Source organism: Melospiza melodia, chromosome 9 (genome assembly GCF_035770615.1).
Source record: "Melospiza melodia melodia isolate bMelMel2 chromosome 9, bMelMel2.pri, whole genome shotgun sequence".
Taxonomy (NCBI): Eukaryota; Metazoa; Chordata; class Aves; order Passeriformes; family Passerellidae; genus Melospiza; species Melospiza melodia.
The window spans coordinates 19,561,090-19,574,900 of NC_086202.1; the positions used below are offsets into that span (position 1 = coordinate 19,561,090).

The 13,811-nt window shown below is 48.6% G+C and overlaps 1 protein-coding gene across 1 annotated transcript; it reads right to left on the bottom strand.

Moving 5' to 3' along the window:
- Positions 1-5,277: 5,277 nt before the first annotated feature.
- On the bottom strand, positions 5,278-8,595 carry ELOVL3 (ELOVL fatty acid elongase 3). Its single transcript, XM_063162901.1, has 4 exons — positions 8,492-8,595; positions 7,663-7,794; positions 6,295-6,446; positions 5,278-5,699 (listed from the first exon to the last, which is right to left on the bottom strand). The coding sequence occupies exons 1-4, from the start codon at positions 8,593-8,595 to the stop codon at positions 5,278-5,280; spliced, it is 810 nt and encodes a 269-aa protein (XP_063018971.1).
- Between the last annotated feature and the right edge of the window lie 5,216 nt (positions 8,596-13,811).

Below are 13,811 nucleotides of genomic sequence, written 5' to 3' on the forward strand. Positions count from 1 at the left end.
GTTATTGAAAGCACAAACCTGCTTGATTCTGAAGATTCTGAAATCAAGTGCCAGCAGCCCAGGTAAAGGTAAGCATCCTTAGAAGCACCAGCACAAGGCAGTCCGAGTTAGAACAGGGGCTGAAGTTTGGAAGAGTAGTTCATGTTCCTCACTTAAATATCAAACACCTGGCTTCTCAGAACAACAAAAGGCCACACACACAGTAGGAAGAGGAAAACAAGTCCGCTCTGTGTTCCCTGTCTGCATGCACCCAGTGCAGCAGGAAGGTTGAGCCTCTTCTGGCTCAGGCTTCCCCACTGTGCTGGACGGGGCCAGTGCCTTTGGGCTCCCACAGCCCAGGGCAGGAGAATTCCCCCCCAGGCTCTCTGGCTCCAAGCAGTGGTCCCCAGGGCAGCTGCCAGGTGCGGCAACTTGCCCTGCTCAGCTTCTGTTGGGAAGGCTGTAAAACAGAGGTGGCCCTCCTGAGCTCTACAGGCACCTGGAAAAGCTGCTGCTTCAGCCAATGCAGAGAGAGGCAGCAGATCCCTCCGAGGGCCCAAGGAAGCTCCACATACAGCAGGGGAGCAGGACATCTCTACCCAGTGCAATCACCTTTCCCTTCATCAAGCACAAGCTCCAAGGGAAAGCACAACTCCAATACTTTATTTTCCTCTTTAGATAGAAAAAAACAGCCCTAAAATACCTTCACAACAAACTGTCCTACCAGGAAGAATAGGACAGGCAAATCTGACATAACCCATGTTCTGCAATGTCGTCAGCATGCAGAGAGAAAGCAAGTTCTTTGCTGAGAATGGATCCTCACTAGGACACTGTAAGAAGTCTCTCACAAACCAAGCTCCTAAATGGCTCAGCTTTTGCCAAAGCCTCTTCCACAGTTCAGTTTCTTCTGAAGGTATTTGTGAACAGATGCTAAAAGCAGTCACAAGTGTCAGCTCACCCTCACTGTAACAGAGTATTCTTTGCTCTGAGCTAATCCAAAATCTGGGGGCCAAGATATCCTGCACTGAAACGGCTACCAGTGGAAAGAGTTCAAAGATCAAGTGTAAACATATGAAAAATAAACACAGTACATGTGGCCAGTGGCTCTGCAGCCTGGCTAGTTGGCTCAGGTTTTTCCTTCCCATGACAATTTGCTGTATGGAGAAGATGGTGGGGTCTGTTTCTGCAGTCAGAGGTATTGCACCATGTAGGATCCAGACCAGATGGCAAACCACACACCAGCTCTGAGCTGAGAGCACTTTGTTCAATGGTACCTAACAACTGACACAACCTTAAGGTTTTCCCATGGGAAAACCTTAAAAACTACAGAAAACAGCAAATAACTAAGTGAGCAAGGTGGCAGCAGAGTGCTCTGGGAGATGTCTCCTATCTGACAAATGCCACCTGCCTTCCTGGTTCAGCTAAGCCAGTTCAGCCTCTCACATTCAGCTTCCTCCCCGTGGGGCCAGAACTCAGACATCATGCTCTCTGGTCCAGTACAAACACAGCAGGTGCTCTACAGACCTTACCCAGCACTTCTCTCTTCCCAGTACCTCCCCAGATGTATCCTGTTGATACTGCAACCCCAAGCACACGATCTTTAGCAGGTTCCCACTTATTCTCGAGACCTGTTAGGCAAATAACTCTGTCGTTGGATACTTCCCAATCTGCAAATTTAGCAAGTGCACATTCTCCTCCATCACCCAGATCATTAAAGGAAGTGCTGAGCAAAAAAAAACCTGCAACAGATGTCCCTGAATTTCACTCAACAGACCCCTTCCTTTTCAACAGTGAACTGTGGATAACTCTCTGGGTATGATTACCCAGTGGGTTTGGTACCTACCCAAATCCCATCTAGATCATCCTTAAAAGCCACTTGACTGGCAGCTAAAGCTCTCCGTCACTATGCCCTTACCCTGTCAGAGAGGAAAACTGAATTATTTTTACCAGATTCTGTTCTTGATGTGCCCACAAAACTCCTGTCCACATCTCCACTGTTTACACATAGTGACATTATTTGATCCAGCTTTTTGCTCATTTGTTTAGGTTTTTGTTTTTTGTTTTGGTTTGTTTGTTTGTTTGGGTTATTTTCATTTGCTTTGGTTTTGTGGTTTTGTTGTTGTTGTAGGCATTCGTTTGTTTGGTTTGGTTTTTTGTGGGGTTTTTTAATGTTTTTTGAGGGGGGATTTAACGGTGAGCAGTTCCTGGCTTTTGGCCCCAGTCCCCATTTTGAAGAGGGGGAAATTCCGTGGGAATTCTCACAGACAACAATGACTAATTCTGGGATAGCTTTGTGCGAGATTCACCACACCGAGAGGGTCTGAAAAAAATCCCGTTTGCCTAAATACCGTCTTCCTTGCACTTCTCTTACTCAAGGCCAGATTTTAGCGCCCATCACCAGCACGGCCCGTGCTCCCCGCTCCGCTGCTGCTGTCTGAGGGCTCACACAGCGCGCACCGACGCCGGGTGTCCTCAGCAGCTGCCGCCGGTTCTTCCTCTCAGCCCAGGGGCAGCGCGGCACCGTCCGCGGTTCGTGTCCCGCTCGCACAGCGGAGGATGTTCCCGCTCCTCCCGCTTGGTGCTTGCTGCCAACAGAGCCCCGGAGCGCGGGGCGGGCGCGCACCTCCGACCGCTGCTGCGCGTGTGAGCCTGGGCTCCGATCGCTCCACAGCCGTGAGGGGCGGCTCTAATCTCGGGCCCATCCCGTTCAGGGCCCGCTGCTGTGCGTGTGAGGGCTGGGCTCAGATCGGTCCACAGCCGTGAGGGGCGGCTCTGATCTCGGTCTCAGCCCCGTTCGGGGCTCGCTGCCGTCGCGGTGCGGGCCCGGCCCGACCCGGCCGGCAGCGCCCTCAGCGCGGACGGCGGCGCCGCCTAGCGGCGGGTTGCTCTCGGGACCGAGAGAGACCCCGGGGAACTGCCTCAGCGCCGTGACACCGAGAGAGGCCCCGGGGAACCGCCTCAGCGCCGTGACACCGAGAGAGGCCCCGGGGAACCGCCTCAGCGCCGTGACACCGAGAGAGGCTCCGGGGAACCTCCTCAGCACCGTGACACCGAGAGAGGCCCCGGGGAACTGCCTCAGCGCCGTGACACCGAGAGAGGCCCCGGGGAACTGCCTCAGCGCCGTGACACCGAGAGAGGCCCCGGGGAACCGCCTCAGCGCCGTGACACCGAGAGAGGCCCCGGGGAACCGCCTCAGCACCGTGACACCGAGAGAGGTTCCGGGGAACCGCCTCAGCACCGTGACACCGAGAGAGGCTCCGGGGAACCGCCTCAGCGCCGTGACACCGACACAGCCTCCGGGGTAAAACCGCGCGCTCGCTCCCGCCCACTCCCCAGCCCGGCTTCGGCTCCGGGGCAACCTCATCACTCTCTTCAACTGCCTGAAGGGAGGTTACAGTGAAGACTGGGGACTGGTCTCTTCTGCTCTGCCTACAGAGAGGACAAGAGAAAATGGCCTAGAGCTGGGACAGGGGAGAGTCAGATTAGATATTAGAAGGGTTTTCACTGTTAAGGTGGTCAGGCATTAGAATAAGTTGCCCAGGAATGTGGTGGAGTCACCAACCCAGAGGTGTTTAAGAGGCATCAGGATCTGGTGATATGATATAGTGGTTTAGGGGTTACAGTGGTAGTGCTGGGTGGATGGTTGGACTTGAAGTTCTTATAGGTCTCTTCCAACCTTGATGATTCTGTCATTCTTTGCGTTGGCACAGATGCTGGACAGAGCTGAGGGAGCATGCCTTGGGCAGCTGTAGAAGTTAGGAGAGCTGGCAGTTGTCTCACCAGGACCACAGCAGTTACCTAAAGTGCCCCAAACAGCACTCTGCAGGAGAGAGACCACCCCATTACTCCCATATGTTCACCATCCCCTCCCTAAACTGCAGAAGCCAGTTTATTCCTATTCCCCAACCCTTTAGCTGACTGCTCCTGCCTTTCCCGCAGTGGGGGAAGGTGCTGTTACAACACTACCCAACATGCTGCCAAATCCAGAGAAGGAGCCCTTGTCAGGGAAGGCTGGACAGGGCTGTTGCCACCTCCCAGCATTGAAAGTGCAGCCCACTGCCATGTAGCAACTTTCCAGTCCACTGCCTTGAGAGGCCAAAACTCACTCACCAGTAGGAGCCAACACCCACCCAGAGGCTCGGACCCTTGGACTCAGGCTCTGAGGCACATCTTGGCTTTATGAAGCACAGTGACATGCTCATTTCAGATGGTAAAACAACAGCCTGATTTTTTTATCATCTCTCTCTCATTTCTAGCTCCCTGGTGGTGAGCAAAGGCGCTCAGGCAGCATGACCAGCTGATGACTCCAGAAGGGGTAAGCACAGAGGGACAGCCTGCTGGACACATCACTAACCCTCAGGAAGACGCAGTATCAAGACACAGAAGGCAGCATTCCTCTCACAGTTCTGTATTAAGGTCAGGTATGAAAAAGGCATCAAAGAAATCAATCAATCCATACATGACAGTATTTATTAGTTGTTTCAACACATCACCCAGTGGCAGATGCACCCAGAGATGAATTGACCCTTCTGTTCCCAGCCCATGAGACTGGCCATGGGCTGGGACCATGGGCAATGCTTGACTACTGCAGGACCGAGCTGGACCCTGCTCATCTTTTAGGGTTTGAGGCAGTAGCTAGTCAAGTCAAATTTATGGGTTAATATTGTACAAGAGGCACACCACAGGTAACAGCCATTAAAGTTCATGGGATTCAGTTCCTTGCATCACAGAGGAGAAGAGAGAGCCCAGATAGATCCTTTCTCTACATAACCTTAAAAAATCAGCAGTTTTCCATTTCACCAGCAATCTATTCGAGCTTCCCTGCAGAGTAGCAGCAGGTTTGGGCTCTGTTCTTACCCAAAACTGGAGACCACAGAGAGGGCAGTGCTGCTTTGAGAGGAGTTTCCCTACCTTTTTTCCAAGGAGTGTCTTGGTGCATGCAGGATTCTATCAGTTCCCCAGAAAGGAAGTGAGGCACAAGGCAAACCCAAGTGATGCAAAGAAGGAAAAGCAGAACCTCAACCCTGAGGTTTCCAGACCCCAGCCTCTTCCCCTTTCTCCTGTTACCAGCCTGCCACGACCTGCACCTCACTCTGGCATGCCACCTACTGCAAGGCAGATACACCAAAGGCCAATGTGCAAGTTACTCTGAAGGCTGTTACCCACGGTGATCTCTTCCTAAACCCCATCACACCCATCCCATCAAGCACTTAGGCTCCAGACAGAAGCAAAAAGTTTCCCCTTTTTCTCTCCCTCTCTCCCCACTTCCATCCCGATCTCTTCTTCCATCCCTTGGTTTCAATTCCGCTTTGATTTCTGGGTGTTACTCAGGTAAGTTTTCACGAAGAAGTTGGAGAAGAGGACCAATAAACTGGTATAGAAGCCTGATGAAAGGAGAAGCAGTGGCCAGGTATACTGACAGAGCTTATCATCCTTCCAGAAAAAGATAAAGATGTTCATTACTACATATCCAATAATCTGCACAATCTGTGAAGTGGTAATTAGCATGGTGATGGAGCTAGGTACCCGGATGCCCATGGCTGCCACACTGTAGTAGAAATACATCACAACATGGATACTGAGGTTTAGGGCTGTGCTCCATCCTGCCCCAGCTACCATCATCTTATAGCCATACCAGGATAAGATCATTGTGAAAATGTGGTGGTACCAGTGCAGGAAGATGAGCTTCTTTTTCCGGAGAACAATGAACAGAGTGTCACCTGGGGTTGGGGAACAGGTATATCATTAGTCAGGTGAAAGCACAGCAGTTGCACAAGTTTTCACATGAAACAGACCAAGCAAGCTTCAATGCTGAAGCCATTATGTGGTTTGATCCCGCCAAAGCCTAGGTTCCCATTGATATAATCTGTATTGAAGAGGACCATTTAGGCATTCTATCTTCTGGCATGTTTGGAATATAAGAACCCCTTGCCCCAGGCTTGCTTTCCCAGATCTACCTGCACTTCATTTCCAACTGGTTCTTCTTTACTTTTTATGAAAGCTGTGTGGAAAGCCCAGCCCTCCCTGCCTGTCTGCTGCCCCCTTGCCATGGCTGTTCCAGTGCAGAATTGCCTAGTCCAGGCACTGGCCTGGGGATCAGACTCGAACAGTAACATCAGGCTGCAGCCCCCTGGAGAGCAAGCATATCATCCCAGTCGAACAATAGGGAGCAAGAAACGAGTGACACATGCAAGGCTAAGCAACAAGCAACCCTTTTCTCCACGTAACATTTGGACAGAGACCTGTAAAAGAAAATCTGCTTGTAAAAGCAAAGCAATTATAAAAACACAGGATAAGGAGAAGTTTCAAACTCACCCATTTCAACAAATTTGCTCAGACCAAATAGATATATCCAAAGCTTGGAAACAGGGTGGACATAAAAAGATTGACTACACACTGATTGCTTAAATCCCTTGGTAAGGACGAGGAAGGCCAACTGCTTCCAGATCCGACAGGCTGCCACGAGACTGCAAGAAAACCAGAGGAGAGCTGAACACTGTGCCCAGGGCCTCAGCATAGCCTCTGACAGCTCTGCACCCATGAATATTTAGTTGACTCCATCCTGATGCTCAGGGCAATCTCAGAGACATTTAAACAAACCTTTGCCTTCTTAGACTTCCTAACAAGTTTTAGCCAGGATTTAAAACCTATTCCTGCAAGACAAAGCAGCACGATAGAGTGCTCCCCTCAGGGAAACACCCCCTGCTTCCACCGCTTGAAGAGGCACTCGAGCGAAAGTTGCCCCACTGATGAGAAATGGAGGACAATTTTCCTGATGTCCTGCCTTTTGACATGGGCCCAGAGGACAGGGAGCATTTATAACCTCCTGTGGCAGGCAACTCCTACAGCTTATGAGAAGAAATACCACTTTTTCCTTGTTATCAGCCTGTTTCATTAGCACAAGTTTGTCTCTGAACAGAGCATGAACAGCTATCCCCTGACCTCCCCTCTTCCACAACTTGTGCTTTTACACACCACTGCTAAACTATGCCCTGACAGAGGACAACCAATGTCCCTTTGACCTTGTCAAAGCCAATTGGAGTTACAGAGGCAGTAGTCGAGTTTTTCTCTGTCCCACCAAACAGAGAGAAAAAGTTGTGCAGATGAGAGGAATTTTCTAAGATTGACATATGCTAGTTTGAATACAGGGCACAGGCTGAAACATTTTCATGGCTACTGCAGGAAACCTATTCAATAAGACAGGGCAGTTTGAAAACACATTTTAGTTTAATCTTTTGTGCTTCTGTGAGTGCAGCAGAATTTTCTCCACCTCTTACACAACAGTATTAAAGAAATGGGGTAGTGGGGGGGGGGGGGCGGTGGGTAGGGGAAGAGAAAGAAATCTAAATTTTAAAGAGAAATAGACCTCAAATCAAACTTGCAATTGGCAAGCACCCTTTGAATGAGGGAAGATGTCTGCTCTTGCAGGCTTCACATTCAAATCTACCCACTAATGATTTTCAAGTACTCTTCCCAGAGATCCTTTTGCAACTCATTCTTGCTGGAGTATTTCTGGTGAGAAATAAATGACTTGTATAAGCAGGTCACTCCCCTAGTTAGAAAGTGCCTTCAAGAGGAAAAATTTTATGTAGCCTAATGTTGTGGTGGATAACCAGAACTTTCCATCAATCCAGTTCTGAGGAAGGGTCTACAGCTGTCTCCAGATTTAACAAAGGCTCTTACCTGAACAAAGACAGACTGAAGGACCACATGATCAGTGGTCCACGCAGTTTGAAGGGCCTCCGCTCCTTCATGAAATGTTGGATTCCAAAGATCAGGATCAGATAAATAACAGAAATAGTTAAAGACTTTTGCCTGCAAGTAGAGAAGAGGGAACAGTCAGGAAAAGACCCAAACTGACCTATTTTTAGCCAGACTTCTGTAGCCCTGGCAAAGTACTCGCACACTCACAAGAAACAAAAGATCTCTCATTCTCATGTTAAAGTTGGGTTTGGTCACAAGAAAGCCTGCCCTGACAGTGAGCAAGCAAGAACCCTAGGGACTGCACAAAATAAAGTGAACTGCTACACCATGGAGATTTCCACAGGACCTTGGTGGGATGAGGCAGGTTCCAGTAGCCTGTGGGCAGGATGCAAAGCAAACACATCAATGCATCTTATCCCTTTACACGTGAGACTGTACAGGCAGTTTCATGTAAGCTGGAGCCTCAAGTGCCTTGTGTTATATCCCACACATTCCAAGGCTTTAGTGCAGCATGGCAGGGCTGAGTACCCTGTTTGCCAGGGCTGCAGTGGCCATCTGTGGGTGCTTTTTGCCCTCTTGCACATCACCATCTCCCTACAAGCTGCAGCCCCACCTGCACCACTGTTTGCTCTGCCACATCAACTGCTGCACCCCATCCTCCACAGCCTCAGGTAAGCAACCAGAGACCCCCCATCTTCTCCTCCTCGGAAATGAAGATCCTCACACTTGTTCTGCTAAAAGCAGCAGGAGCCGATTGGGCTACCCAGGGTCTGGAATGCACCAGGTCAGCAACCTCCTCTCCTCTCACCAGTTCTCCTCCATCCATTTCCTGGCTGCCCGGTGATTAAAGTTCTTCTCGAAGTCATACTCCCCCAGCGGCTGCAGCTCCGACGGGTCAATGTTCGCTTCCATAGTCAGCATCCCCGGGAGCGACCCGAAACGAGGCACTCCCGCACGCCTCACGGTGGATATAGTCCCGGGAACGCGCTCCGCCCCAACATCACACCGCGGCGGGAGGCGGGACCGGCAGCCTCCCGCTCCTTGTGGTGGGTAAGGAGGAGGAGGCTCTGCTCACCCAGTCAGGCTGAGCGGGAGGTCCTGCCGTTCCCCATCCAGCCCAGCTCATCCCTCAGCAGATGGGCAAGGTGATTCCAACATTGTCACCAGCAGCCGGCAGAAATTCCATTACCCGGACTGCAGTTAGCTGTTGTGCCTTCTTCACCATAGACAGAAGTATCTGGCTGCTGCTGGAAACTAGATGGGTTCTGGATAACCTCCTACTGAAGTTCCTGCAGCTGAAAATGGCTCCAGCACAGTCAAAATCCCCTGAATGCAGCATATCTCATTGCACCCTCGGGTCACTCATCTTGGTGTCTCTCCCAGGTGTCATGTCTTTACACAGGTGCAACATCTGCACCCTGCAAAGCTCACAGACTTGGAAGGGGTTTGCTTCACGCAGGCATCACTGTGCCTGTGCACAAATCATCTGCCTAACTGCTGCCTCTTCAAACAGGGGAACATTTGCCTGGGTGAGACATTTCATAGGATTGTAGAATACTTTGGTTTGAAAGGGACCTCAAAGATATCTAATTCCAGCCCTTTGTCATAGGGACGGACATCTTTCACCACACCAAGCTGCCCAAAGCCTTATCCGGCCAGGCCTTGAACTCTTCTAGGGATTGGGCATCCACAATTTTCTCTGTATTTGACAATGGAGTAGTGTGAGAAAATCAGGAAAGAATTTGACATGTAGGAATTAAAACCCCTTGGCGATTTTTGCACCACCCCTTACACTTTCCATTTTGCAGAGCACTTGCGTGTATCTGTGGAAAGTTCAGCTTGCATGTGTCAGCAGCAGTGGTTTTACCATACCCCATAGAGTACCATACCCCACAGAGTGTTTTCCCTAAAACACTCTGTACATAGCATGAGCTCCCACTGTGCCTTGCACACCTCTCACCCTAGTGTTTCCAGCACCAAGGATGTCCTTCCCCTTCCAGAAGACTGTAGGTCAGGGATTGTGCAGTCTCCATTCCTAGGTCACTTGTCTTTCCTCTTTCATCACCTACTTTGGGCAGTAGCATCACCAGGCAGAATATTTGAGTACATGCTGGAGGAAACTTTCATCTGTTGCAAGGGCTTCTGCACACCACAAGAACAGGTGCGACCACCAATAAAGCCAAGGGCAAGAGCAGAGAAGAGACAGCACGTAACACAAACTTTTTGCACTTCTAATGCATACAAGTCAATGTTCAGTCTCATTATTCAACAGCAAAGCCACATTGGGAACCTTATAAATTTATCCCTCTCCATGCTCTTGACAATGGTTTCAGTGTTGCTGACTTCTTTGCCTGCATACTGTCTGTGGATTCACTGTTCTTAGATGGAGTACAGTTGTTAGCTGTTTGAGGCACTACAAGTAACCAACACCTGCTTTTTTGACCTATGCTTTAGCAACCGTTAAACAAGGCCTCCTTTACACAAGACACCATATGAGAAGAGAAAAAACCTTTAAATACCTGTTGAGAGAGGCAAGGATGAGTTGGATTAGCTGAGTAGAAAACATCCTGATATTGGCATTACTTCTTATTCCTAATCTAGTTTAAGGTTCAGTAAAGTTTTCATTTTGAAACTTTCATGCCACATGAACAAGAACAATGCCTCTCCTAGGGCAGGTCTGTCCATCCATCCCTTAGGTGGTGGCATGTACAGTTACAGGAGGAGCTCATGACACTGCAGCTCTTCGGTACCATCTGAGCAAGCAGCTGGCAGCCCTCCCCAAGTGTCTCCTTGGCAGATGGGAACAAGAACAACACATGTAAAGAACAGAAGCAGATAGCAGGGATGAGGTTCTTACCATCCTCTGGCAAACATTTCTTGCTTAATAAGGCAGGCTTTGTCACAGCCTGAAAGCTCACCTGCACAATCCAGATGCAGTTGTGACATCCTTGTTATCCTCTTTTCTCCCTGCTGTCAATACATCTGTCTGCCCTCCTGAATCTGGGTGGATTAGCACACAGAGAGTGCCAAGCCCAGTGCCTGGTCACTGGCACTGCTCAGAAACATTGCTGGACTCAGAAGGCTTTAGCACTGACATGCAATATAGACATCAGAGCAACATGTAAATGAACAGATGAGCTTATTTTCACACATTACAGTGAATTGCACAGAGCTCAGCCACTGCAGGTGAGGAAGTGGAGCCCCAGAAACACTTCACACACAGCAGGAACATCAGGGCTGCAGTCCTGATTCAGTGGGAGGGGAGCACTTCATTCTTCCGTCCTCTAACTGAGTGGGAAGGAGACAGAGACCCTATGGAACAGAAGCCTCCATGCCTTTATTCTGAGCCCAAAATGGCTAGGTAGGACCTCAAAGAGAAAGAACCATTTTGTGAGGACCAAGAAATAACATTGTGGATCCTTATGGAGAGCTGGGTCCCATTAGACTGCTTCTACAGCATTCCAGAATTGATTCTTCTTTGAGGTAGACTCAAATAGATCAAATTCTCACTTAAAGATTAAATTGCTATTTTCAAAAAGAGTTTTTGTTTTCTGGTAAAGATTCACTTTTTCACCAAAATACATGTAGAGAGAGAACTACTTCCTGATGTGGTGACTGAGCATCACCTACATCTTATTTGCTCTGTGGTCAAAAGTATAAGAAAATGGATTTTTGCAAAAATATCTAATTTTGTATCCCAAGTGTTAAAATTAATTTCCTGTAACAGAACAGTAAACAACAAATAGACTCCTTTAGTGGTAGATAGCACATTTGCCTCCTCTCAAGACTTGACAGAATGAAGATGTTTGTGAAAGACTGCAGGCACCATTCAGAATGAGTAACATGCCAAATCCTGGTACAAAGTGCAGAAAGTGATTTCTAGAAAGAAAGAGTGCATAATCTCTTTTCTAAGAATACTACAAATCAACAAAACCAAAACTTCAGGAAAGATAAAGGACAGCAAGAATTTACAGCTCCCTAGCCTCACAGATCAACCACTTCCATAGCAAGTGACACAAAAAAGATGACACAGAGAGGTCTGTAGGACTTAAACACAGTGGCAGGAATCAAGAGAGCAGCTACAATAACTAGAATGGGGCAAAACATTATAACTGCATGGGCCAGAGGCAATGTGGCCACCAGTCTTCCAGTGCCTGTTGGCTTGCTGACTGTCACTGTACTGCCACCAACTACCTGCCTGATCCACATAGGTGGGGACAGGGAAATAAGTAGGCAGAGTTGTTGATGAAAAAAAAAAAAAATAGTTCCAGGTATAATTTGCCAGTTCAGATTGCCCTTAAATATGAGGCCCCTGACATTCTGCAGGACAAGAGTACAGACAGAGTCAGCCTCACCCAGGCTGGGCCTTGCTAGTCTGAGTTACACTGCCTCACCAGTGCAGAGGACAGAGAGGGTTTTTTTTGCCCAGGAGACAAGGCTATTGCACATAACCACCTCCAAATCAGTTTGCTGTACTGTCTGTGATTGTTGCTTGTGATTTACACATCAGAGCAGTGAAAGCCGTGGAGGAATCTCCTTGCACAAGCCCTGCAAGCTTTCATGAAAGCTTAGGATAACAACCTGATTCCATACGACCCTCTTGACTGCAGAGAATATGACTTCATATATGGGCCCTCCCAGGGCAGCTTTTTCACCAGACTGACCACACTATGAAAACAGAGAACAATTTTTGTGTTCTTAATCACAGTATCTTTTAACTCCTTCGACACCAACAGAAGTGGCATGGCAGGTAAGGCATGATTTTACATGTATCAGTTTGTTTCAATTAGGTTTAATAGGAAGAAAAAATGGTAAAGATAAGGAAACAAACATTCCCTCCTGATTGATTCCCTAACTTTGGAAAGCAGCCTAGTCTTAACACATATTGCAGCAAAGAGCTTGACATAAAGTGCTGGGGGAGTTACCCTGAGCTGTTAGGCTTACACAAAACTTAAGCCTACACAAGTGGTGAAACAGTGGAACAAATTGTGCAGAAAGATGGTAGATGTCCTGTCTCTCAAAACATTCAAAGCTGAGTGGGGCTCTCAGTAAGCTGATTTACTTAAAGATGTACCTACTCATTTCAGGAGGTTTAGGACTGGATGATGTTTGGGTCCCTTCCAAACTAAACCATTCTATGATAACCCCTAGTACAAAAGCTGATGCAAAATGAGATTATTTACATTTTCTTACACTTCATATGTGGACAGCTCTGAAAAGCTTTTCTTTAGAAAGGGCAACAGCAAGTAATGCAGCACAAAAAATAGCATTGCTATTTGAAAACCAAAGCCTCAAGCACACAAACACACACGTTTTTGCATAGATTGAGACCTCATAGCAACCAATCTGCAGAAGATTATTAATAGCTGGCTTGGGTAAAACGCAGGTAGTTAGCATCACTTGTTCCAAGAAGAAGGAAAAGTCGCAGTGTAAGAGGCAAAGAGCTTCTGTCAGGAGGTAGGCAGGAGACTCTGACTCAGGGAGGACTAAGACCTGTTCAGATTTACCGATTTGCTTTCACTGCCTTGCTTTGTTAAGTTTAGCTATAATTCTTTCTCTCAGCCACCATGGCACAGGTGCATTCCTTTGGAGATGTAAGGGAATACAGGGATAAACACCAGCAATCAGAGCTGCAGGAGACCCCATCCCAGTGCTGGGTAGTGGTGAGCATGCCTGGACCTGAGGCTCGATGCCTCACAGGTCTGCCAGCACAGGGCACCCTTTGCCACCAGCAACCACGGCCTGTGACACCAAGGTCTCCACCAAGGGGCTCTCAGATCTTTGGCCATTAAAGGGGAACAAACACTGCAAAAGTGCAGGGAGGCATCACCTCCTGAACAGAGACCCAAAAGCAAGAGCAGGCAGGAGGTTTGCTGTGCTTCTCCCTGACTCTCTGGAGGTGTTAGCTGTCCTCTCCTGGAGAAACATGCCCTCGGGCCCAGGGTGAAGAGAGGATCCCCTGCTGTTTGCAAGCAGTCCCTGTATTCCTTCCACTTCTCCAGCCTCAGATGAGCTTCATTGCTTTGCAAGAGTCACCCAAGCAGGCTGGTACAAATAATTTGGGGTTTAACAACTGCACAGTATCAGAGGAATCAATCCTTCCTTGCAGCTTCCTGCATGATGTTTGA